We start from the raw sequence: 27,346 nt of genomic DNA, 5'->3' as shown, positions 1-27,346 counted from the left end.
TCTCCCTCTGACTAACCCTTCTTTCCAAGTCTCCACTTTGCTCTCTTCTAATTATCTCCCTCCTTTCTCTCACTTTCCTAGTCTTCTCCCTTCTCTTTGTGTTTCTTCTATTCTCTTCCCTCATTCTTTGCTTCCTCTATTAGTTTCTCCATTCTTTCTCCTAACCTTTAAGAGTGTTTTTATTTATGTCTATGTATACGTGTATCTCTGGTTACCCACAGAAGACAAAAGAGGGAGGGTATTACATCCCCTAGAGTGACAGGTGGTTGTGAACCACTTGATGTGGCTGTTGGAAACCTAACTTGGGTCCTCTGAAAGAGTAGCAAGTGCTTTTAACCACTGAGTCATCTCTCCAGACCCCACTTTTAAAAAAACCAAATGAGAGCTATTAATTTACTTTTATGAAGTGTGGTACACTGTGACTACATTTTAGAAGTCATTTATGAGACGTAGGTTACCACCTGAAAATACTTTTCAAATTCAATTTTTTATTTTAAAGTTTGAACTATGTTCATAATTATCACAGTGATGAATCATGACCTCATACCTTATACTTTATAAAAAATAATCGCCATTTTAATTTTTGATATTTTTTACAGAGGAAAATCAGTATGAACTTTTAAAAAGCAATGGGATTCCACTGATGATACAATCCTTAACTGAATTTAAGAATGAAGACCTAAACAAAGCTGCCACTTATGTACTTCAAAACTGCAAAAAGATTAGTAAGTGAACCATTAATTTAGGAAAATATCAACAGGAGGCAGAGACAGGCAGATCGTTATGAGTTCAAGGCCAGTGTGGTCTACATAGGGAGTTCCAGGCCAGCCAAGGCTACAGAGTAGGACTTTATCTCAAACAAACAAACCCAAAATATCAGCTGTGGGGTATATAGTGACACACCTCTTTGATTTGAGGCCCAGAGGCAGATCTCTGTGAGTTCAAGGCCAACCTGAGTTACATAGTGAGACCCCCATCCCAGAGGAAAGAAAATAACTTAAGTTACTAAACAGAAATTTATACGTGCTCTAATGAGCCAAGCTATTTTAGCCTCCAAGTTATTGCGGGGTGGGTGGGGGGTTGAAAATAACAAATATAACTTGGAAATGACTGTTAGGGTATTTTCAACATACTCAAGCCTATGTGGAAAAGAACATCAGGCAGCATCAGTTGAGAGAATTCACTTTGTTTATGCCTTGTGATTTATTTCTAAGTCACAAAGTACATTTGCTCATTTATTTAAACAGTGGAATTTCTGTTATATGCTAAGAATCATGCAAGGCATTGGGATTGAGGACACAGTTATAAGGAAACTGTGTGTCCATAAGTTTAGTGTAAGTAAAGAAAGTAACTTGGGGCTGAGGAGATGGTTCAGTAGTTAAAGAGCACTGACTGCTCCTCCAGAGGTCCTAAGTTCAATTCCTAGCAACCACATGGTAGCTCACAACCATCTATAGTGAGATCTGAAGCCCTCTTCTGGCATGCAGGTGTACATGCATGCAGAGCACTGTATACATAATAAATAAATAAATAAAAGATTGAGAGATTAGGTATTATTATAAATCGACATAAAGATTGTGAGGGAGTGGGTTGGGGATACATAGGAACCTATAGCAAAGTGATCTAAGCCAGATTTAAAGCAGTTAAGATTTTGGGAGAAGGCCCAAATCATAGGAAGAAAGTACTTCTTCAATAGAGGTATGAATCTTAGAGTTAATCATGGCAAATAGCTGAGGCTAAGCCATAGGTCCTTGCTTAGGAGGGAGCCTGGTGTATTCACATAATTGATGAGCAGTCTAGCTGCACTCCAGAGATCTGGTAGTAGCTATAAGATTCCTCTGTGAACAAAAAACTATAGACATAATAAATTCTTAAAAGGACAGTGTTATAGCTGGAGGTGGTGGTGCATACCTTTAATCCTAGCACTCAGGGGGTCAGAGGCAGGAGGATCACTATGAGTTCAACGCCAGCCTGATCTACAAAGTGAGTGAGTTCAGGACAGCCAAGGCTTCAGAGAAACCCTGTCTCGAAGAAAAAAAAAAAAAAAAAGAAAAAAGAAAGAAAGACAGTGTTGTAAACATATCTGTTTCTACTTGTTTGCTTCAGGAGGAAAAGGTTTATTTCAGCTTACACCTTACAGTACATCATGAAGGGAAGTAAGTACAGGAACTCAAGGCAGGAACCTGGAGACAGGAACTGAGTTAGAGATTATGAAGAGATACTGCTTACATGGCTTGGTCAGCTTGCTTTTGTATACAACCCAGGACCCCCTGCCCATGGATGGCAACTCCTTCAGTGATCTGGACCTTCCTACATCCATCATTAATCAAGAAAATATCCCACAGACTCAGACTTGTCTACAGGCAATATAGAGACGTTTTCTCATTTGCGGTTCCCTCTTCCCAGATGACTCTAACTTGTGTCAAGTGGGTGAAACCAAAGACTCTACTGCAGGACTAGAGATGTAGCTGTGTAACAGAGCATATGCTTAGTGTGTGATTGACTCTGACTCTAATTTTGTATCCCAAACAAACTATGTTAAAACCAGTAATCTTGTATCTGGAATAATATTTTCATGTGTTATTTTCTTATAACTATGAATAGTAGAGTCTAATTTGTGACTAAGTCTGCTATGCATTCTGTCCACTTATTTTCAGTACCAGTTCTTGTATATAGAGATGGGATAGGTGGAATTTGTAGTTGTCCTTTTAAGTGTGACAATAACATTTCTAGTAATGATAAACTCATTGTCCATTTTCCCCTCCCCCAACCTGTATTTCAAAGCTGAAAAGTTATCTCTAAGTCCAGGAGAGAACTTTTTTCATGAAAACGAAGCAGAACAACTAAAGGACATGAATGAAAAGGAAAATCCTGACAAGCACTGGAAGGCAGCAAAGGGAATTGTATGCAGGATAAAACAATTTGAAAGAGAAGGGGAAAAGGTTGGTTTCTTTTTTTGTTTTTTGTTTTTGTTTTTTTTTTCATTTCACAGAACATAGAACTCTGCAAATATTTTTAAACAATTGAGGTTGTCAGTAGAAATGTTTTTCTCCAGTTTTTTTTCTTTTTCTTTTTGTCTTGTTTTGTTTTTTAAGACAGGGCTTCTCTGTGTAATAGCCCTGGCTGTCTTGGATTCACCTTGTAGAGCAGGCTGGCCTCAATCTCAGAGATCCGCCTGCCTCTGCCTCCTGAGTGCTAGAATGAAAGGTGTGTGCCACCATGCTTGGCTCTCCAGCAGTTTAGAGCACTGACTGCTCTCCCAAAGGTCCTGAGTTCAATTCCCAGCAACCACATGGCGGCTCACAACCTTCTAAAATGTGATCTGATGCCCTCTTCTGGCATGCAGGTGTACATGCAGATAGAGCACTTATATATTTAATTAATTAATTAATTAAATGTTTAATGTAAACCAGGTTATGGTGGCACGTGCCTTTAATCCCAGCACTCAGGAGGCAGAGGCAGGCAGATCTCTGACATAGCTGTGCCCGTGTCAACAATACACATTCACTCAGGACTTCAGGACTTCTCTCCACACGCAGTGTTGGGGAAGGGGTGCACACATGTAGGTATGCCTGTGGTAGTCGGAGGACACCTTTGGGTGTTTGTCCTCAAGTTCTTTCCACCTTTTGTTTGAAACAGTTTCACACTGGTTGAATGTCACCACATACACCAGGATGGCTGGCTTAAAAATGTTCAGGAATCTGCCTCTTGTCTGACCATTACTGGGATTGAAGGTGTGCACTACCATGCCTATATTTTTATCTGGCCTCTAGGGATCTGAATTCAAACCCTCATGCTTTCAAAGGCAGGCACTTTATTGACTGAGCCATCGATAGCTCGAGATGTAATTTTCATTGAATTCACTTGTTACCTAATTCAGTGGTTTTTAGTTAACCACATTATTTGTTCTTTTAAATTGTGATAAAATTGTATAACAATTGTTTTACTTCATTCTTACACTTTTTGAGATCAGGTCTTTATTTTGTAGCCCTTGCTGGTCTAGAACTTGATAAGTAGATCAGGCTGGCCCCGTCCTTGTAGCAGTCTTCCTGCATCTGCCTCCCAAGTACTGGAGTTACAGGCATGAACACCATGCCTGGCTCCATTTCAATCATTTTTAATGCACGATTATATGATGTTAAGGATTCATAATGTTGTACAACCATGTTCCCTGACCCTTGTTTCTAGATTTCCCTGTTTGTTTGAATCATGGCCTCACTCTGTGATGCTGGTTGGCCTGCAACACACAGACCAAGTCCATGGGGCCATTTTTCTGCCTCTGCCTTCTGAGTGCTGGGGTTATGGGAATATGCCACCTGACAGAGCAGGTTGGTTGGTTTGCTGCTATTTATGTAAGACAAATGTCATATAACCTTAAACTCAGTGTGTAGTGGAAGATCCTCCTGCCTCTGCCTTTCAAGCACTGGGATTACAGGCGTGTGGCACTGAGCCCTGCTTATTTTTAAATGTGCTGATTGGGGGAAATGTCTGTTGTATGTCGTCATTTGGGAGATAAGAACGTTGAGAGCAATGCAGAATGGTGGCCTGGCTAGTGAAACTCCAGAGGGAACTTTGAAAGGCAAAGACTATTAGGGCTGTTGCATCTCTGCTATTTTGGATTATGATTCTGTGGCTGTGGTCAGCTGGGACTCAAGAGTCAGCTGTGATTAACAAGAGGCAAGCAGCACTGAAGCAAAACCTTTGCTTTACTGGGATAATTGATGTTAGTTAGCTGGGCCTGAGAAAATAACAATGATTAAGAGGAGACCAGCCTCTGGAGGTGAAATATTCTGAGAAGCTGTGTTCCGGGTCAGCCAAGGTTGGCAGTGTAGGAGTCACCCAGGTGGTTCTGGTTTTGAAGGCATGAGGGGTCATGAAAAGCCCCTGAGGCTTGTGTTGTGAGAGGCCATTGGAGAAGGCACAGCCTCGGTAGCAGTTGAAGTCTCAGAAGTGGGGGTTTGGCATCAAGAAGAGGCTACTGGCGGAAGTGCAGCTCAGTTGCAACAGAGACCGTGGGATTTTAGTGATTCTGGTACCATGGTATGACAACCAAGAATAGCATGGAGCCTGCCAGAGCCTGAAACACAAGCTGTGTGTGCTGCAGAGAGTGGAGCCAGAAGAGTGACCCGATCCCTTTAAAGGAGCCCAGAAAATTGTGAGTGAATCCCAGTGATTCATCCTGTTGAAGCTTGGTTTACTTTGTTCAGATTGTGACTGTGCCCTGGATCTTCCCTTTTGAATAGAATAATGGAGCCTATGGTTGAGAGACTTTATTTTTGATTTTACAGGAGCCCACTTTTTTTATTTGTTTGTTTGTTTTTGTTTTTTCCGAGATATAGTTTCTGTGTGTAGTCCTGACTGTCCTGGAACTCACGCTGTAGACCAATCTGGTCTCAAACTCATAGAGATCCATCTGCCTCTGCCTCCTGAGTTCTGGAATTAAAGGCATGCTCCAGCCTTTCTGCACTGCCTGCAGACAGGTCCATACGGTGTTGTTCTTGATTCCCAACATAACTTAAAGGAAAGCTTACACAATGTCTGGAGCCCTTAATAATAATTAAAAAAAAATTTTTTTTAAAGCATGTGCCACCACTGCCTGGCTATTTTACAGAGTTTTACAGAGAATTTGAATTTTAATAGAAACTGAATGTTTTTAAAGAGAGAGTCTGTGGGGCTGGTTTATAAAATATTCTATATTGTGATGTCTTTATTAATGTGTAATCTTAAGGTTGTGGTTTAACAGTGATGCATTTGTAGAAGGAATCAGTTGTCCTGGCTGGTTTTATGTCATCCTGACACAAGCTAAAATTATCAGAAAGGAGGGAGCCTCAGTTGAGAAAATGCCTCCATAAAATTGAGCTGTAGGCAAGCCTGTGGGTCATTTTATTATTGATTAATGTGGGTGGGCCATTGTGGGTGGGGCCACCCCAGGGCTGGTTGTACTAGGTGATATAAGAAAGCAGACTGAGGGCTGGAGAGATGGCTCAGAGGTTAGGATCACTGATTACTCTTCCAAAGGTCATGAGTTCAAATCCCAGCAACCACATGTTGGTTCACAACTATCTATAATGAGATCTGTATACATAATAAATAAATCTTAAAAAAAAAAGAAAAAGAAGAGAAAGAAAGAAAGCAGACTGAGCAAGCCATGTGAAGCAAGCCAGTAAGCAGCACCCCTCCGTGGCCTCTGCATCCGCTCCTGCCTCTAGAGTCCTGCTTGAGTGCCTGTGCTGACTTCCTTGGATGATGTGGAAGTGTGAGCCTTTTCTTCCCCAGGTTATTTTGGTCTTGGTGTTTAATCACAGAATTAATAACCCTAAGACACTGCTATTGCCGAAGCACATGCATCGTTCTAAACTGAAACTCTGTGATCATTAAGTAACTCCTAACTCTTTAATTGGCTGGCCCTGGTAGCCACTCTCCGACTTTCTGCCCCTACAGTTATTTTATGTACATAATATATAAATGTATATTACATATTTTTCTTTTTTGAAGTTTTGAGGATCAAACCCCGGGCTTTGCGTGCCAGTGCTGCTCTACTACTATGCTGCATCCTCAGTTTTCAACACACACACACACACACACACACGGACACACACACACACACACACACACACACACACACACACACGGACACACGGACACAGACACAAAGACGGACACACACACGGACACACGGACACACACGGACACACACACGGACACAGACACACACACGGACACACACACGGACACAGACACACACACACACACACACACACACACACACACGGACACACACACACGGACACAGACACAAAGACGGACACAGACACAGAGACGGACAAGCATGCACTCAAACATTTGTTTAAATCTTGCTTGTACTTCTTATGAAGTAGAATTTCTGGGCCATGGTGTAATTCTATGTGCAGTTTTTGAGAAACACCACTTTGGTTTCCATAGCACGTACACCATCTTAGAGAATAGCTCTCTGTGTTCTTAGTAATCTCCACTCAGGTAAAGTTGCGTTCTTGACTAAACCACAGAAAACAATTTCAGAGTGAAACTGAAGCAGAATTAGCTATCTTATTAAGTTTTACAACAAGGAGAGATAGTAAGAAAAGGGCTGGAGAGATGGCTCAGAGGTTAAGAGCACTGGCTGTTCCTCCAAAGGTCCTGAGTTCAATTCCCAGCAACCACATAGTGGCTCACATCATCTATAATGTGACCTGGGGCCCTCTTCTGGTATTCAGGTGTACATGCAAGCAGAACACTGTATACATAATAAATAATTCTCTAAAAAAAAAAAAAAAAAGAAAACGATAGTATACACGAAGACATGCTAAATTCTCAAGATACATATAGCTTTCTAATTTATGTGGGCATAAGGTTATTGTGTAATTTAAATGCTGATTTCTGTACCTCCCATATCTCATTTCAGTCTTTGTTCTGAGAATCTCCTGTCTCAGTGTTGTGTAAACACTGCTCCCAATTGTCCCCTAGCATTCCATTGAAGCAGCTTATATATAAGCCAGTCACTGAGAGAGAATAAAGCTGGACTTCTGCCAGCCAGGGGAGGAAGAGTTAGAGGAGGAAGTAGGGGATTCACCAGCCAGAGAGGTCCAAATAACATCAGGGGGAGGAGCTGGAATAAGCAAGCCATAAAGTACTAGTATCTCTGGGATATATTCTGGAAGGAAACCAGATTAGCTTAGAGGGTTAAAAATAGAGTAGTAACTGCTCAGTTATTGTGTTGTGAAAGTTATTATTAAACAAATATGAATCTCAATTATTTGTGTGATAGCTGGGTTAAGATAGAAACTGAGGAATGAACACAATTTTATAAAAATAACTAACAAATTATACTACTAAAAGGACAAAATTTACAAGATATAAACGTTAAGTAAAGCTTAAAATTTAGGTAAAAAATAGTGAGCTAGTTTTTACTTAGTTCTCTTATGGTAAAGAATCTCCCACCAGGCATGGTGGTATACACCTGTTATCTCAGCTCTGAGGTGGAGGCAGGATGATATGTTTACAGGCAGCAGAGGTGATGAGCCACACCCAGCTGTGTTAAGAGTCTCCTGGTGTATGTGTGGTGGGTAGCGGACAACTTTGTAAAGCTGATTCTTCCCTTCTTCCTTTATGTGGGTTCTGAGGTTTGAGCTCAGCTCATCAGGCCTGATTAGCAAACTGTCTTTACCCACTAAGCCATCTCACTGGCCTGTGTTGGAGTTTTTTCATTCATAGCCATCAGGAAAAACAAACTAGATTCTATAGTTAAAGGCTTCTCTATAGAGAAAGGCCCCCTTTCTCATGCTCCCTTAATTTCTTCTCTCCTGCTTCATTGCTCCCCTGTGTTACAGCTTTTGATGTTATTCTTTGTGTCCAAAGCCAATCTAATCTCTTAGTGTGACCTACTTTCTCTTTTTGGAAGCTTGTATAATCCTTATCCTCAGCATAAGGATTTTATTTTGTGTTATGTTATTTTTATTCCCCTCCCATACATTTATATGCTGACCACAGATTACCCTTCCATCCTACTTTCCACTCCCTCCCTTCCCCAGCACTTAAAAATTCACATTGATGTACCTTTTAAGGGTTTGTATCTCAGGTAGTCAGTTTTGGATTCAGCTTTATCAAACCTGCATAGGTTATTCATATGTCTTTAGTTTTCAGGGTGGTTTTTTTTTTTTATGTCTTATTCCATTGCTGCCTGTTATTGTGGGGTGGGTTTACTCTTTTAAAAAATGATCTTTAGCTAGGGGTGGTGGCACACGCCTGTAATCCCAGCACTCGGGAGGCAGAGGCAGGCAGATCGCTGTGAGTTCGAAACCAGCCTGGTCTACAAAGCAAGTCCAGGACAGCCAAGGCTACACAGAGAAACCTTGTCTAGAAAAACTTTAAAACAAAAAAAAAAAAAGAGTTGCCCTGTGGTCTAGTACATGATTTTGCATGTCTTGATTGTCATTGGTTTTGCTTCTTGCCCTTTCCCCCACTAAATCCATTCTCCTCCGTTGTCCTTGGAGTCTAGGAGAACTTTCAAAGATACTTTATGTGGTCAAGCACATTAGTTTTTATTTTTTTGTGATGTATTATTGTATACTTTTTGGAAAGGTCTTCTACCCCTTGATAATAGTTTCTTTTATTAATGGATGGTGTGTGTGTGTGTGTGTGTGTGTGTGTGTAGAAGATAATCTCCTTCTACCATGTGGGTCCTGGGATCACACTTAGATTGTCAAGCTCAGCAGCAAGCACCTTTACCCACCTAGCTATCTCCCTGAGCCTATATAATTTTATTTGACATTTTAAGAATATTTGGTTCACTTTTACTTTATTGTTGTGGAATTGTCATATAGCTACATTATTTTTCCTCAGGTAGTTTCTCAAGTATACCAACATCATTTATTAAAGAAACTATTTTTCCTCCTAATATAAATTATTTCTTTTACTATAAGTGTTATATTATCAAAGTTTTATATATTATTTAAAGGAACTGTAAAGCATATTATAAAGAATAACTATTGAAATTATTTACTTGCTATATTTTACATTGTAGGAAAAACAACAAAGTGGACAATATAAGAATAATCCCTTATCTGTGAAAATAAAAATGCAGACCAATATGCAACATGTCTGTGCAGATAGTATTGAAGGCACCAAAGCAGAAGATAAGAATACAAACCAGTCTACACAGCTCCACAATTATGAGTCCAGTGGAGTCATGTCGAAAGCATGTGCAAATGAAAACAAAATGAAGACTCTGAAAAAGAACATAAATCCAGTTAATCCTTTTTTTAGGGAAAGAGGACAAAATAAGATTTTACATAAAGCCACTTTAAGCTGCACTCAAAACTTAAATGAAAAAGAAACTTTTGACCAAAAGGATCCTATTTCTCAACCAAGGTATAGTTTATGATTATGGTGCTTGCTTCTGCCCTGCGTGTTTATTGTGTGCCGTGTTGTTAAGCTCTGTGGGTACAGGAATGATAGAACATGGTCTTCAGGGAGCATAAAGTAGGAATTGCTTTTGTTCCTTTTTTCAAATGTATTTAACCTTTACAATTTCACACATATAAAATTTACTTTATCATATTTCCCCTTCAGAATTTTCTTATCTCTTGCCAATATCTTTCTCATAAGTTCCCTTCCTCCTCCCATGCCTTTAGTGTGATGTGCTTGGGTGCCTGGCTGTCTTTACTCAGGGTTGCCTGCTATAAGAATGCATGGGAAAGGGGAAAATACTGAGTGCAGGGGTTAAAGTGTGTTCCACACCCAGTTTATGTGGTGCTGGGGATTGAACCAGGGCTTCATGAATGGTAGGCAGACACTTTACCAGCTGAGCTGCATCCATAATCCATCTTTTCTTTTAAATGTTTTTTTCCTGTTTTTGTCTTGTTTTTAGAACTCTGGCTCTTATTCATTTATCTGTTCCCCCCCCCCCCCACATACACACTTTGTCATATGCTAGGTATCAAACTCAAGGCCCCAGCACCACATAAATTGGGTGTGGTAACGCACACCTTAATTCCAGCACTCAGGAAGTAGAGGCAGAAGGATTAAAAAAAAAATTCAAAGTCACCCTCTAATACCAAGTGAGTTTAAGGCCAGGCCTTACAGTACTTCTCTCACGTCCTCTTTCACTCTCTAGAGGCTTGTTCACTTCTACAAACAAGGCTATGACTATTGCAGACCCTGACTTTGACCAAATTTGTGTAGCAATCAGTTTTCTGTCATTATAACAAAATACCCAAGGCAATTAACTTTTAAAAGGAAAAGGCTTATTTTTTTTATAAGTTTTTAAAAAGATTTATTTATTTATTGCCTATGAGTGGTTTATCTGCAGAAGAGGGCATCAGGTCACTTATAGATGGTTGTGAGCCACCATGTGGTTGCTGGGAATTGAATTCAGTACCTCTGGAAGAGCAGGCAGCGCTCTTAACCACTGAACCATCTCTCCAGCCCGAAAAGGTTTATTTTGACTCATGGTTCTGGAAGTTAAAGTCTGAAATAGTGGGCTCAGTACTCTTTGCTCTAGGATCTCTAGCAAGGGCAGCACAACCTGACAGTAGCATCTGTAGGAGCAAACCAATTACCTCATAAGCCAAGAAACTAGGTGGGGAGGAGGACAAACCAGGGTCCCACAGTCCCCTTCAAGGTTGTATAGCTGGTGATCTTAGGACCTTGTATAAGAGCTGGGCAGCAGTGGCGCACACCTTTAATCCCAGCACAGGGGCCCAGGGGCAGGTGGATGTCTGTGAGTTCAAGGTCAACCTGGTCTATAATGCTAGTCCAGAACAGCCAGGTCTACACAGAGAAACTCTGTCTTGGGAAGGGAAAAAAAAGACCTTGTATAAGGCCCCATCTCCTAAAGATCTCAAAATAGATGTCTAATAACGAAGTATCATTTTCTTTTAGTGACCATGTTGTTAATCATCTGACTCACACTGTCAAAGATAGAAAGAAGCTAGTGCCAGAAACAGGTATGATTTACAATGCTGCTGATTTGATTGTTCAAGAGATGGGTATTAGATGGCTGAAACTCACATGTGAATTGGCATATCTACTCTGGATAAGCCGTGCTTGTGACTCTGGCACATATGCCTTTATTACCATTTACTCATATCCAGAACCCTTCTCTTCATCCACTAACATGACTGGGTATGCAGTAGTGAGAGAAAATGCATGAAAATCTGAGACTTAATAAATCTTATAAATTTCAAAACCTTTTCATTAAACAAAACTTACATTTTGCATTTTCAGATCCATTTACATTGTGTTTAGACATAATAGATAAAGAACTTGGTTTTCAAGCAACTGACAGCTGTTTCAGAATGTTGAAAAATAGGTGCTCAGGTAAATATTTTTAATTATAATAACTTCATAATTGAATCCATATCTGCTATTAGTTAACTAGAATTTATAACACTTCTGCCTTAGTGATTTAAGTTCATCTCATTTGAATAAATGACAACTGAATTTTGAATGAAAGCATTCCAGTCAGCATTCTTTATTTTGCTTTACGCCATGCCCACATGAGTAAATGCAGTTAAAACATTGATTCTTTATTGTTTTGTTTTTGTCACGACACCATCTATAACTTTAAATGAACATGATAAAGATGTTTTCAGGAATAGAGAAATATTTACTCTGTATTATACTCTAAACAGGTATTAAGTAATCTATATATATTTTTATATTTGAAATAAATCTATTAATGTTCCTATTGTTACATGCCCCACTACTGATTTTTTTTTTTCTGTAAGGTCTCATTGGCCGACCCCAATCTTTCTCTTCCTTCCAGACCTACCATCTCCCTTTGGATGCCGATACTCGTCTGTTCTGACGCCTATGTGTAGTCATAATGGAATCCCATGTCCTCTTTCCTCTGTGTCATATGATTGTGGACTCTCTTCTGCAGCCCCTGCCTTTAAATCAGCACACCCCTTTTCCAGTTACTTAAGAGCCTGAGGCAGAGCTGGGCGGTGCACACACCTTTAATGCCAGCACTGGGGAGGCAGTTTGAGGCCAGCTTGGTTTACAGAATGACAAAAACCCTGTCTCAAAAAGCCAAGAGAAAGACCAGTCCTGCTTTCCTTTTAAATCTATAGGCCAAGAGAGAAAGTCTCTGGGCTTTTGAAACCTCAAAGCCCACCCTGCCCATGACACACTTCCTCCAGCAAGGCCACACCTAACCCTCCTCTGGTAGTGCCACTCCCTGTGACTAAGCCTTCAAATGTATGAGCCTATGGGGCCATTTTTATTCAAACAGCCACAGACAACATTTATGAAAAATGTGGTTTAATCTTGTTTCTTTTTATCTGCTTTTGAGACACTGTAATCCAGGCTGACTTGGAACCCACTCTGTAGGCTAGGCTAGCCTGAGATGCAGCTGTGAGCCAGCACTCTATAGTCTAGGCTAGCCTTCAATTCAGCCATAAGCCACCACTCGTGGATTAACCTAATATTTCAGTGCTGAAACTACAGCTTCCTTGATTGAGGTAGTTCACGTCAAATAGGTGCTGATTGTTGTACTTTCTGAATAAATTTCACAGTATTTATAGTTCATTGCAGAATGCCTAGGCAGATAGTTCGGCCTATTACATCCATTTGCTCTACCTGAACCATGCTTATTTTTCCTTAACTTAAAAAAATCCAAATACTTGGTACAATTTGCTTTCATTTTAAATCTACTCCTTTTAAGAGGGAGAAAAGGAGGGAAGGAGGGGGAGAGAGAGAGGTGGGTGTTTTGCTTACATGTGTGCCTGTGCATCACTGTACCTGGTGCCCAAGGAGGCCAGCCAGAACAAAGCATCAGTCACCCCAGAACTGGAGTTATAGACTGTTGTGAGCTGTCATGTTGGTGCTGGGAATTGAACCCAGATCCTCTGGAAAAGGATCTCAACAACTTAGCCATCTCCCCAGCCCTGAGAGGGATCTTCTGAGATGAAGTTTGATTGTGTAGCCCTAGCTGACCTTGGATTTGCTGTGTAGACCAGACTTGACCTGAGTTTTCAGCAGTCTTCTGCCTCTCCAAGTGCTGGGGTTATCAGCGTGCATGACCATGCCAGGGCATCCTTCTACTTGTTATTGGTGATTCCTTGACTCCTTCTCTCTCAGTACAAATGTTCCCCTGATTCCCTAAGCCAGGCAGGAGTCCTCTTGTCTACTCCCACACACTCTAATAATTACTGGGGATTGAGCCTAGGACCTCACACACACTAGACAAGAGTTCTACTACTGCTGTGAGCTTTATCTGCCCCTCTTCTTTTTCTTGCTAGTCTACCTATTTTCATATGTTAAAGTTACATAAAGCCTCACTTTCCCTCTAAACCCAGTTAATTAACTAATTTAGTTATTTTTGTCATTCTACTGAACTTTAAATGTTAGTTTATCTGGAGACTTCCACCTAAAACTGGTGACTTACTCATTATTAACTCATTCTTTTTTTTTTTTTTAGGTAATTGACATAGGGTCTTACTTTATAGCTTCGTTATCAGTGGCCAGGGTTATCAGGTTCTTGACCTCTTATCCAAATCACTGAAAGTAAGGGCTCACATAGTTGTACAAAAGTAACAAGGTAACTTTATTAAGAGCCCATCAGGGGGTCTGGAGAGATGGCTCAGAGGTTAAGAGCACTGACTGCTCTTCCAAAGGTAATGAGTTCAATTCCCAGCAACCACATGGTGGCTCACAGCCATCTCTGATGAAATCTAGTGTCCTCTTCTGGCTTGCAGGCAGGATATTGTATACATAATAAATAAAGAAATCTTTTTTAAAAAGCCCATCAGTAGTATAGATTAGAGGGGGTAGAGACTGACAGTGGGCTACGCTCCTTAGAGTACTTCAGAGCTCATGGCGTATGGATGTAATTATTATTTGGAGCTCAAGAAAAGGAGAAGGGTAGTTTTTACAGGTGAAGCATGAATACTTCTCTGCTTTGATTGATAGGTTAGGTCATGTAATCATCCTCCTGTGTATGTCCCTCCCCATAATGTGTCTGCTTTTAATCATGTGCCTACTAAATTATGCATATGCATAGGATGGCAAATAGGGAATTCTTCCTAAAAGTTTATTTGAGAACCATTTGTCTCTACCGCACATGCACCCAAAACGAGTTCAGGCCTGGATTCCTCATATTCAGATGCACGGGGAATATATTTCAATAGAAACTGTCTATTTACACTTAGGGACGTGGTTAAGAACCATAATGCTCTAGGAGAGGACCCGAGTTTAGTTTCCAACATTCACTGCTCACAACCACCTGTAATTCTAGCTCCAAGGGATCTGGCACTCTTTTCTGGCTTCGATGGCTGTCTTGGTTACCGTTCTGTTGTGGTGGTGAGACAATACGATTGAAGTAACTTATAAAGAAAGTATTTATAATCTGAATAAATTACTTAAATTTTAAAAATGAAGAAAAATAAAGTATTTAATTGAGGCCTTGTTACAGTTTCAGAGAAAAAAAGAGAACAAGACTGGGCCTGGCATGGGCTTTTGAAACCGCTAAAGGCAGCCCACCCCCAGTGACACAGCTCCTCCAGCAAGGCCAAACCTCCTAATCCTTCCTAAACAGCCCACCAACTGGGGAACAAACATTTAAGTATATAAGCCTTCGGGAGTCATGCACCAACATGTGCAACACACACACACACACTCACTCACTCTTCAATTTCTAGTACCAACATGGCTGCTCGCAGCCATCTATAAATCCAATTCTAGAGGATCTGACATCCTTTTCTGACCATGGGCACTACATATAGTTGGCATACAGATACATATGCAGGCAAAACTCCCTTATACATATTTTTAATAATAATAATAATAATAATAATAATAATAATAATAATAATAATAATAAATAACAATAACACCTGTCTAGGTTTTATTGTGAAGGAAGGAGAAACATTCCCCATTGGTCAGAGAGAGAGAGGTGTATGTCTGATGAGTGTTTAAGTATCCAAGATTCTTTAGTGCATTGTTCAGTGAGGGTTGTCTGTGTATAATATATATATAGATAAAAGAACTAGGCTGCTGTATTAGTTTTCTGTTCCTGTGATAAAACACCATGTCCAATGCAATTTATAGAAGGAAGGGTTTGTCTTATGGTTCTAGAGGAAGAAGAGTCCATCGTGGCAGGGAGGCATGGCAGCAAGTAGCAGGCATGGTAGTAGGAGCAAGAAGCTGAGAGATGAGATCTTCAACCACAAACATAAAACAGAATGAGTGAACTGAAAATAGAGCATAGCTGCACAGTCTCAAAGCTTACCCCTAGTGAGGTGCTTCTCCGGCAATGCTACACTACTGCAACCTCTCCAAGCCACACCATCAACAGGGAACCGATCATTCAAATACCTGAGGCCATGCCAGGGAGAGGAGCCACCACAGCTGCCAAATGCATTAGAAGAGGAGATTACTGGGCTGGAGAGATAGCTCAGGGATTAAGAACACTGTTTCTCCAAAAGTCCTGACTTCAATTTCCAGCAACCACATGGTAGCTCACAATCATCTATAATGAGATCTGGTGCCCTCTTCTGACGTGCAGCAATACATGCAGGCAGAACACTATACATACATACATACATACATACATACATACATACATACATACATACATACTAAAAACGATTGCTCATGATCCAAATCCATACAGTCTCAGGTTACTAAAATTGCCCCAGTGCTTGCCTGCCTCAGCTCTGTTGGGTCTCAAACATGTGATCCTCTTGCATCTGCCTAGAGTGCTGGAATTACAGATGTGCATTACCACACCTAGCTAAAACCAGTGGCTTAAGAAAATTCTTTGTAAGAAAATATTTATTTTCACAAATATAAATATTTATTTTCACAAATATATGTGTGTGTTCTTATATGAGTTCATGTATCTCATATGTGTACAGCAGTTCTTGGAGTTCAGAGGGCATGGATCCCCTGGAACTGAGGTTGCAGGCAGTTGTTGGCCCCCATATGGGTAGTAGGAATCGAACCAAAGTCCTCTGCAAGAATAGCAAGTACTCTTTGCCACCCAACAGTATCTCCCACTCCATAAAATTTCTTATGTCCCTTAGTTTCTCTGTGTTTATGAAAATTATGTCTTGAAACATTTTCCTCTCAGAAATCCAAAGCCATAGTTCCCAGGTTGTCCATGTAGGTCCCCAGGAACTCTGGAGTGAGTTTATAAGGGTACTTACTATACAATATATATTTTTTTAGTTTAAGGGAAATACAGTAATCAACATCTGCTGTATACCATACTTGTAACTCAAGGTAGATCACAGTTTCAACACTGAAAGCATTAGATTGTACCACATTCGTCATATTAATGCCACTTGATAAAATTGTGGGGTGTTTTTGAAAGATGGGATATTTATATAATACGTATGCTGGCCTGGAATTCATGGGCCTAAGTGACCCTCCCAGCTCAGCCTCCATTTCCCAAAAAGCTGTGGTTATAGGTCCCACTGGCAGTGACACAGTGACACACTGTGTCTTGCCTGAAAACGTGTTCTTTTTTTTGCTGTTGTTTTGAGACAGTTTCTCTGTGTAGCCCTGGCTGTCCTGCTACTCTCTCTGTAGACAAGGCTGGCCTTGAACTCATTTTGTCTGCCTCGGCCTCTTGAGTGTTGACATTAAAGGTGTGCACCATTGCCACCCAGCTCTGACACTACATTCTTATGAAGCTGGGCTTTAGAAAATTTTATGATAAAAAGTAAGGACCACATAAAGTATCCATGTGGAAAAGGAAATGAGGGTGAAAGTATGTAGCAGTATATACCTTTATTACAAAACTGAGAAGTTGTGTTGTTTCGGCTGCTGTTCTATTGCTGTAAAGAAACACTATACCAAGGTAGCTCTTAAGAAAGAAAGAAAGGAGCGGGTCATGGTGGCACACACCTTTAATCCCAGCACTTGGGAGGCAGAGGCAGGCGTATTGCTGTGAGTTCAAGGCCAGCCTGCTCTACAAGGTGAGTCCAGGACAGCCATGGCTACACAGAGAAACCCTGTCTCGAAAAAAAATAAATAACTAAAAACACTAGGACCAAGGCAACTTACAGAAGTAAGGTTCCAGAAAAATAGGAGTCCATCACCATCACCTCCATGTGAGCTAAGAGCTCACACTGTGAAGCACAAGAAGGAAGCAGACAGAACACACTGGAAATGGCACCAGTCTTTAAACTGTCAGAGCCCATCTCCAGTGACACAGGTCCTGAACTTTCTCAAACAGCACCACCAGCTGGGACCAAGTGTTCAAGTGCCTGAGACTATGGGGACCTTTCAGTCAAACCACAAGCAAGTATAACCATGAACTGCCCTTCTGCCTCTACCTCCTAAAGGCTGGGATACAGATGTGTGCTCAGTTTTATGCTGTGCTAGGGGTTTAACCCAGAGCTCTGTGCATGTTAGGCAAATAGTCTACCAGCTGAGCTAATCTTAGCCCTTTCCTTTTCTTTGTCAGCACTGAGAGTTGAGCCCAGGGCTTTGTACATGCTAGATGAGCACTATACGCTGACCTGGAGTCGCTGTTTCACTTTTTTTGAGACAGGTTTCACAAAACTGCCCAAGCTAGCCTTGAATTTGCAAACCCCTGCCCTCTTGTCCTGACCTCCTAAGTACTTAGGATTATAGGCATGTGTCAGCACAGTGGGTTGGGTGCTTTTCTTTTGTGTGGCCATAACTTCATACCTCTGCCCACTTACTTCTTTGTATTTATTTTATTTACTCTCTGCGATGAGTTGGGGTTTCCTGAAATACTTAAAAACTCCTAATTTTGCTTTAGTTATCATCATAGAGGTTATCTGATTTCAGAGTTATTAGTATATAATATTGTAACATCTGTGTATCAACTTAATTTGTTTTCTTTTCAGGTTGCATAGTAGTAAGAAAACTCAACAGCCGAAATTATAGCAAGCGTCTGCACTCTTGTGCACACCCATGTGATCATCATAAAGTCATTATGGAAGCTGAAGACAAATATAAAAGTGAACTAAGGAGAGCATTTATCTGTGAAAAACGTAATTAATTCAGCAACTTTAACTAATTATGGCTATACATTCTGAACTATCATCTAAAATATTATGTTTGTTGACTAGAGCATAAAATAATGTTGAAAAGAAAAGCCTTTCTCTGGCTAACCAGTAATTTAAGTTGTACTAGAGTAGATTTAGTCTGTAGTGGCTTAAAAATTCTTCCTAAACTGGGCATGGTAGCACACCCCTGTATTCTCAGCCTTTTGGTGTGGTGGCACGTGTCTTTTATCTCAGTACTCAGGCGGCAGAGGCAGGCAGATCCCTGAGTTCAAGGCCAGCCCAGCTTACACAGTTAGTTCCTGGACAATCAAGGCTACCCTGAGAAACATTGTCTTATAGACGACCCCGGTTTGGTTCCAGCACCCACACAGTGGCTCACAATCATCTCTAATTCCAATTTCAGAGAATCTTATGTCCAGTCCATCTTCTTCAGGCTTCTACAGCCACCAGGCACACATGTGGTATACATGCAGGCCTAACAGTCAAACACAATAAGAAGTATAATAAATAAAATTACTTACAGTTCACTTTAGGATTCCTACTGAAGAGGGTAATAAGTATGCACTAATAGAATTGATATGTAACTACTTAGATTACTATTCTAATACTAAATGCTTTCTATGTTTTTCAGAAATTTTGCTGACGCCCCGTAGAAGAAGACCATTTAGTAAAGAACTTCCTGCTTCTGAAGGACTAAGTGAGTATATTTAATATTTAAATGCACTTAAATTTGACATACTCCTGAAAAGAAGAGAACGCTGAGTTAATTATTTAAAATGATAACCCTTGGCTTATATGCGCTTATACCTACTGAATAGACACCTTCTTCCCCCTTCATGGTGCTTGTTTACTTGTTGCTGCTACCTGGGGAAGGCGCTCTAGGAAACTGACATTTCTTTTTATTTTTTATTTTACTTTATTTTATTGGTTTTTCAAGACAGAGTTTCTCTGTGTATCCTTGACTGTGCTGGACTCACTTTGTAGACCAGACTAGCCTCGAACTCACAGCGAACCACCTGCGTCTGCCTCCCGAGTGCTGAGATTAAAGGCCACCACCGCCCGGCCTGACATTTCTTTTTATTTGTGCGCAGTACGTGTGCACGGCCCCTGGAGGCCATAGAGGGCATCCTATTCCCTGGAATTGGAGTTGTAGATGGCTGTAAGCTGTGCTGTGTGTGTGTGTGGTGATTGAACTCTAGCCCTTTGGTGCTCTTAACTGTTGAGCTATCTCTCCAGCCCTGACATTTATTAATTTATAAATATCTGCTATATGTTAGGTGTTTATAGATAGTATTTCCTTTAATTATGTTAATAATCAGCTGGTAAATCACAGAAATTCAAATGCAAGACATCTAGAAATGCTTGCTGTATTCTGTCGTCAAGCAAATTATTCTGAATATGAGTACTTCAGAGAGACTTTACAGAAGGCTTCTGTTCATAACTATAGTATTATAAATGATAAAAATTAAAGAGACAAATAGGATAAATCTTAATTTCCTGCTTACAAATAAAAGTCCTTAAGTTAGCTTACAGAAATTTTTATTTTGTTTTTCGGTTTGGTTTTGGGAGGGGTGGTTTGTTTGTTTGTTTGTTTGTTTTAGAGACAGTGTTTCTCTGTGTAGCCTTGGTTGTCCTGGACTCACTTTGTAGACCAGGCTGGCCCCTGCCTCCTAAATGCTGGGATTAAGGGAGTGTGTCACCATGCCCTGTTGTTTTTGTCTTTCAAGACAAAGTTTCTCTCTGTGTACCTTTGGCTGTTCTAGATCTAACTCTGTAGACCAGGCTGGCCTGGAACTCATGGGTATCTACCTGCCTCTGCCTCCTGAGTGCTGGGATTGAAGGTGTGTGCTACCACCAGCTGGCAGCTTAGAGAAAATTTAAGGAGTGAGGAGATGAGTCAGTTGTTGAAATGCTTGCTGTACAGGCACAAGGACCTGAGTTTAAATCTCTAGCACCCATATACATGCTGGACCTGGTGGCACACCTATAATCCCAGTGCTGGAGAGCAGAGACAGGCAGATTCCCAAACCTGGCAGGCCATCCAATCCTTCCAATGCCTGAGTTGCAGGTTTAGTGAGAGAACCTGTCTAAAAAAATCAAGGTGGCAAGTGATAAGAGGAGGAAACCCAGCATTGACCTCTGGTTTCCATACACACTGCTTGATTGATTATATATTAATTTAACCATAAGATTAATATGTCTCTGGCTTTTCACCATTCCAGTCTATCAAAGAGATTTTAAGGCATTATTATTTTCTTCTAATCCTGGGAAGCTAATACCTTCAGATTAAGAACATGGCAGTGGGGACCATTACTTGTCAGTGTCATCTGGAAACTAGTAGTATAAATGGAACCACTCTGTTGTTTATTACAGACTTCTGGGCTACATATATCCAGCAAGCATTTTACTTGGTTATTTCTATTGCCAAACCTTGAAAGCTACTTAAAATTCACATTATACAGCCTGTGTCCTTTCTACATTAAAAGGCCTTCTGGGGAAGCAGCACAGCAGATGAGTTGCTTACTGCTCTTGTCCAGGACATAGGTGGATCGTAACCACCTGCCACTCAGGTTCCAGGGGACGCAGTGCCCACTAGCCTCCAAGGGGACCTGCACTCATGGACACACATAAATCACGTAGGCTCACACATATACATATATATGCATATACATATACAAATCTTTTACAGTTAATTCATGAAGAAGGATTGCTGACGTTCAAGGCCAACATGGTCTACATAGCAAGTTCCAGGCCAGCCAGGACACACAGTAAGGTTCTGTTTCAAAAAATAAAACATTAAACCAATAAAAAGTTATTTATGTAAGTTAAAATTAAGTACACTGCCACTCTAAGATCCCCCATAGCTCAGTCTCCAAGTGCTATGATAACAGATATGGAACACTATTCCTGGCATGAAGTGACTATTTTTCCAAGTGATACTTTCTGTGGTATTTATTACAAAATGGGAATTTTGTCCCATACAGACATGTTACACTTAGAAATTTTGTTCTTAGCCAGGCATGATGTGCATGCCTTTATCTCAGCACTTGGGAGGCAGAGGCAGGCAGATCTCTGAGTTCAAGGCCAACCTAGTCTACAAAGTGAGTTTCAGGACAGCCAGGGCTACACAGAGAAACTTTGTCTTGAAAAATCAAAAACCAAACAAAAATGTGTTCTTGGCAAGGACTTGACATCAAATTATTAACAGATTTTTTTTCCAGTAACATGTCTTCAAATATATAACAACTAAAAATTAGTCTATAATTAATTTACATTTAAAAATAATCAGTGAGCCTCATGAAAATGAGCATAATTATGATTATGCATTAATTATACAGAAGGATCCGAAATACTGTTAAATGACATTCAGCTTAATACCAAATACTATTTTTTATAATTTAGACTTAGTTAACTAAAAATACACAGTTAATAATTTGGCCTGCTTTGTTAGAATTTAACTCTTAATCTCTTTTAAATCAATCCCTGTTGCTCATTTTCTTCTGTTCTTCTGCAACACATAGATATTAAGAATAGCACCAAGGCTGGGTGCCTGTGACTCATGCCTTTAATCCCAGCACTAAGGAAGCTAAGGCAGAAGGCTCACAAGTTTGAGGCAAGTGTGAGCTATATAGCAAGACTTTCTAAAAGCCTAATGATAATTTGATAATAATAGACAATAAATGTTTTAAAATTGTACCCAGAAGGCCATGGAGTGAAGCTTTGAAGGGCAGAGTCTTCTTCAAAGCTACCCAATTCTCTGCTGTAGAATTTGTAAGTGGGGGAAATGACAGCCATAGTGGGAATGGGGCGGGGGCTTCTGTGAACAACTCAAAGCCCTCAGCCTCCTAAAAGTTATAACCTACCTAGTTCTGACTATAAGGAGAATACATTTATCAAGTGATGCTTCAAAGGAACTTAGGTAACCATAGTTTTCCAGCATTCCCCAAAATAAAGAGTAACTTCATGTATGAGTTTTGAGACAGTTGTAGCAATAACAACTTTTTCTCTTAGTAAGTATTGGTGATTGCCTGCTATCTCTGAGACACTATGCTGAGCCTGGGGAATACAGGTAACTAAGCTGCTCAGAGCCTCTCTCTCATGGAGCTTGCATTTATATGTCAGCTACTAAGTAATAACACCAACTGCTCAGCTTCTGCTGAGACGGTGTTCTCTTGTTTTACGCTTACCTTAGAGAGGTGGACAGCCAGCCAGCAGTGTTGGCTTATAAGGGTGAAATTTTACACATCCATTCCTTCTAAAGTAAGTAGCAGCCTTAAGTAGAAATGCAAAAGCACTTCTCTCTGGCATCTGCCTCCAAGGCTTCACAAGTAATTAATGAACTACAGAGATGAAGGACATCTGTGTCCTGGGGCTCGAGAGATAGACCAGCAGTAGACATGCTCGCAACCAAGCCTGACGACCTGAGTTTGATCCTTAGAGCCCATAGCAAAGTGGAAGAAAAGACTGACTCCACAAAGTTGTTCTCCAACCTTCACATGCATCCCATCCCATGTCCATACACATAAGCACACAGTAATAATAAAACTATTTCCTAGTAGTAGCCACCAGAAGAGAATTGAAATAACTGTTTACCAACTGTGTATTCTTTCTGTTATAGACACTGTTCATCAACAACCAGATACTCAAAAACCTCTGGGTTTGGAGGCACAGTCCTGTAACACCAGCATTCCAGAGGCCAAGGAAAGACGATCCCAAGCACCTGGCCAGTGTGGACTGCATAGTGAGTTTGAGGCAAGCCTGGGCTACATAGGAAAAGCCTGTCTCAAAAAAAGAAAAAGAAAGAAAAGAAAAGAAAGCCTACAGACTTCTCTTACCATTATGTGACCTGTTTTGCTTTTACATTTTGATAAGCTGAGCACACTTATAGATATAACATGTGTTTTGTTTATTAAGTGAACTTTAAAAACCTCTTATTCTTAAAAAAAAATGAAAACTGGTATTCAAAATAACAGACGTTGGTATTCTTCTCTGTGAAGTTATGGAGCCTTTGAAAAGACTGTCTGTAAGACAGTGAAGCTGTTTGCTAGCCATCCTCTCAGCAGTGCTGCATTAAAATCTAATGTTTATAAACTTGCTTTTCGATTGACAAGTGTGAGTATTATTTCAATGGATTAAGTTATAATGTTAAAAAGAATCACACTATAGCACCTAACTTAGTAGTCTTTTAAAATGAAGTGAATTTCCATTTGATAAGTGTCCCGGGCATCAAACTGTCTTATTCTGTAGTTTATATCCATAGAATAACCTACACATTTATTTGAGTCTTAAGATTTCTTGTTTTGGCAAATATTAATATGTTCTACAATTCATTCATTTCAGAACAAAGAAGAATTCGTAAAAACTTTACCAAAGAAGAAGTAAATTACCTTTTCCATGGAGTTAAAAAAATGGGAAATCACTGGAATTCAATTTTGTGGTCTTTCCCCTTTCAGAAAGGACGAAGGGCTGTAGACCTTGCTCACAAATACCACAAGCTCATCAGAGGCCCCAGCTGTGCAGCCATGTGACTGGAGGATTTCTTAGAAGATAAAAATCCTTAACTAAAAAAAAAAAATCCTTAACTCTAATGAGACTGGGAATGATGAAACAGAGATAGTTTTTTGTTTTGTTTTTGTTTTTTGTTTGTTTGTCTTTTGAGACAGAGTTTCGCTGTGTAGCAGTGATAGTTTAGGTTAAATGATTTGTCTTTTTTTTTCTTCATTGTGTCTCACAGGGCCCCAGCCTGGGCACACGACCCCCGCCCCAACATCACTTAACATTATATTGCCACAAATACTATATGAGACTTTTGCAATTCAGTATTTTTGCATAGTATCAAAGTGCACTCTAGAACACAAAAGGTTTCTCAAGCTGCTCAACTAAGGCACTCAGCAAACAAATAAACATTTGACATTTTGTTAACTGAAATGATTCCTCCTTTTATTTTTCTTTCTTTTCTTTCTTTTTATTTTTGTTTGGTTTTTGAGACAGGGTTTCTCTGTGTAACCCTGGCTGTTCTGGACTCACTTTGTTGGACCAGCTTGACCTCAAACTCACAGAGATCTGCCTGCCTCTGCTTCCCTGGTGCTGGGATTAAAGACACACACCATCACCACCTGGCTATGATTCCTCTTCTAAAGGTTAATTATGAAGTTGTATTAGCACTCCCATATTCTATGATCAGATGCTTCTCTTTTTGCTCTGTTTACTTGTATTATTTGTTTATTTATCCATTACATTGATTTATTATGTTTGTGGGCACAGGAGTGCCACAGGATACATGTGTAGGTCAGAGAAAACAACTTGCAGAAGTTACTTTTTTCCCTTCTACTATGTGGGTCCTAGGAATTGAACTCAGTGTGTCAGGATAGGCAGTGAATGCTGTCCTCACCAAGCCATCTTGCTGGCCCCTGCTTTAGTTGCTTTACAGTCTCTCATGTCTGCCTCCTGTCCTTGCAATTTTTTTCCCTTCATGTTAATGGGCCTCAGCTACTTCGTGCTGTAGCAGAACAGGGTCATATCCTCTGATGAGCTTAGTCACTGCTGGACATATTACTGTCTATTTGTAATGTATGGCCTGAGAAGGGACTCAATTTCTCTCCTAGACCCAAATTTATTAACTTAATTTTGATGTCTTTTGACATTTTATGTGACTAACTTCCCAATCATAGCTAATATAGTTAAACTTTTTACATTGTAGTTGGAGTAATTTTGAAATAATTCCTATCCTATTGGGTTTGTTTGTGATATGGTCTTATGTAGCCCAGGCTGGCCGTGTACTCAGTATATAGCTTAGGATGACCTTTGGTTTTGTTTAGCTGATGACCCTAAAGCACTGTGCTTGCTAGTCAAGTATTCTGTTGACTTACAGCCCCAGCCCTTGTTTTGTTATTGAGACAGTATCTCACTATGTAGCACAGGCTGGTTTTGAACTCATATCCCATTTTGTTAGCTTCACAAGTATTGGGATTACAGGTTTCTGTGGCCATGCTCAGTTTGTGGGATGCTCAGAGCACAGCTCTGCACCAGCGCTCTGCAAACTGAGTGGTATCTCCAGCCCATGTTGTGGTTCTGTTGTTAAAGCCTGCTGTAAGAGCACCTGTTAATTTCTCATTTTGTTAGGTTTAGTCTGTGCTGTTTGTCCTCCAGGTGTTTTGGGACCACTTCTGTTTCTGCTGATGTGAGTGTGCTGCTGCATTCTTCTCCAAGGCAAACGCACACCTGCATGGGCGATGGCAGTCCTGAGCATCTCTGGTTGCCCCTTCTCTCCACCCGAGGCCAGCCGCCTCTTTGTTTTTCAGACATGGTCTCATGCAGACCAGACTGGCCTTGAATTCAGGTTGGCAAATTATATGCCTATTGTTGTATCCTGTAATTTATGCTTCTAATTTTTGCTGAGCCAGAATCACTGTCCTTTTCATCTGAAACCCACTTAGGCAATGGCTTTTCATGCCGTATCACATTTCCTTATGACATTTATCAGTGCCTTGGAAAGTTAGCCAGAGCCCTCAGGTAGAGGTCATCCCTGAAGCTGCTCCTCGTATGCACAAGCACAGCTTTCTTCTCTCCATTACTTCTCCTCTTTCACAGTGCTTGACCCTTTCACATCCAGTCTCTCCATTGAAGAAAAGCAGTTAACAGCCTCTTCTTCTGGTCTCAACTGTTCACGTCCTGAAAAACAGCATAAAAAAGAAACTTGGTGAAGCAAAGCCAAGAGCATTGTTAACTGTGGTAAAAATCATTCACAAATAAGTAGAATCTACAAAGGAGAGGAAAAACAACATTCCTAGCATTTGTGGTTAACTTTCAATAATTCTTGAGAATTATGTCAAGTTCACTATATAATAGTTTTAAGAATAATAAACATGGGCTGGAGATATGGCTCAGTGGTAAAGAGCACTGAATACTCTTCCAAAGGACCTGGGTTCAATTCCCAGCACCCACATGGCAGCTCACAACCATCTGTAATCCAGTTCCACCCTCTTCTGCCCTCCACAGGCATTTTACACACAATTTGTGTGCCATATGCATGCAGGCAAAATGCCTAGACACATTTAAAAAGTAAATTTAACAAACAAAAGAGTAATGAGCATGAGGGGGAGGAACAAGATGCTACCCCTAGTGCTGGGCCTTGGGGCTGTGAGATGCTACCTCTAGTGCTGGGCCTTGGGGCTGTGAGATGCTACCTCTAGTGCTGGGCCTTGGGGCTGTGAGATGCTACCTCTAGTGCTGGGCCTTGGGGCTGTGAGATGCTACCTCTAGTGCTGGGCCTTGGGGCTGTGAGATGCTACCTCTAGTGCTGGGCCTTGGGGCTGTGAGATGCTACCTCTAGTGCTGGGCCTTGGGGCTGTGAGATGCTACCTCTAGTGCTGGGCCTTGGGGCTGTGAGATGCTACCTCTAGCGCTGGGCCTTGGGGCTGTGGTTTGAGACAGGGTGCCTTAGAGTTTCTGTTGCTGTAAGGAAACACCATGACCAAAAAGCACATTGGGGAGGAAAGGATTTATTTGGCTTATACTTCCAGATCACAGTCAATCATTAGAGGAAGTCAGGACAAGAATTCAAGCAGGCCTGGAACCTGGAGGCAGGAGCGGATGCAGAGGCCATGGAGGGGTGCTGCTTACTCGCCTGCTCAGCTTTCTTACAGAGCCCAGGACTACCAGCCCAGGGATGACACCACCCACAGTGGCCAACCCTCCCCAATTGATCAGTAACTGAGAAAATACCTTAGAGATGGATCTCATGGAGGTATTTCCTTCACTGATGCTCCTTCCTCTTTGATGACTCTAGCTTGTGTCAAGTTGACACACCAGTACACAGGGTCTCACTATGTAACCCTGGCTGT

General features: G+C 40.7%; 1 protein-coding gene across 2 annotated transcripts in view; it reads left to right on the top strand.

The window, feature by feature from the left end:
• Positions 1-24,113, top strand: part of Terb1 (telomere repeat binding bouquet formation protein 1) — a 44,078-nt gene extending 19,965 nt beyond the window's left edge. Inside the window, exons 11-19 of one of the 2 annotated variants that reach the window (XM_051169173.1) lie at positions 600-725; positions 2,785-2,942; positions 9,539-9,885; positions 11,398-11,462; positions 11,743-11,835; positions 18,342-18,488; positions 19,135-19,200; positions 23,122-23,244; positions 23,844-24,113. In XM_051169173.1, coding sequence (XP_051025130.1) covers positions 600-725; positions 2,785-2,942; positions 9,539-9,885; positions 11,398-11,462; positions 11,743-11,835; positions 18,342-18,488; positions 19,135-19,200; positions 23,122-23,244; positions 23,844-24,031 — 1,313 coding nt within the window. In that variant the 3' untranslated portion in view covers positions 24,032-24,113. The remainder of the gene's footprint in view (positions 1-599; positions 726-2,784; positions 2,943-9,538; positions 9,886-11,397; positions 11,463-11,742; positions 11,836-18,341; positions 18,489-19,134; positions 19,201-23,121; positions 23,245-23,843) is intronic. The other variant, XM_051169174.1, reaches the window with a different exon arrangement.
• The last annotated feature ends 3,233 nt before the right edge of the window (positions 24,114-27,346 follow it).

The sequence above is a fragment of the Acomys russatus genome, chromosome 26 (assembly GCF_903995435.1).
Source record: "Acomys russatus chromosome 26, mAcoRus1.1, whole genome shotgun sequence".
NCBI classification, from domain to species: domain Eukaryota; kingdom Metazoa; phylum Chordata; class Mammalia; order Rodentia; family Muridae; genus Acomys; species Acomys russatus.
Note: the sequence above shows the minus strand (reverse complement) of the source record. Positions and strands in the feature narration are given on the sequence as shown.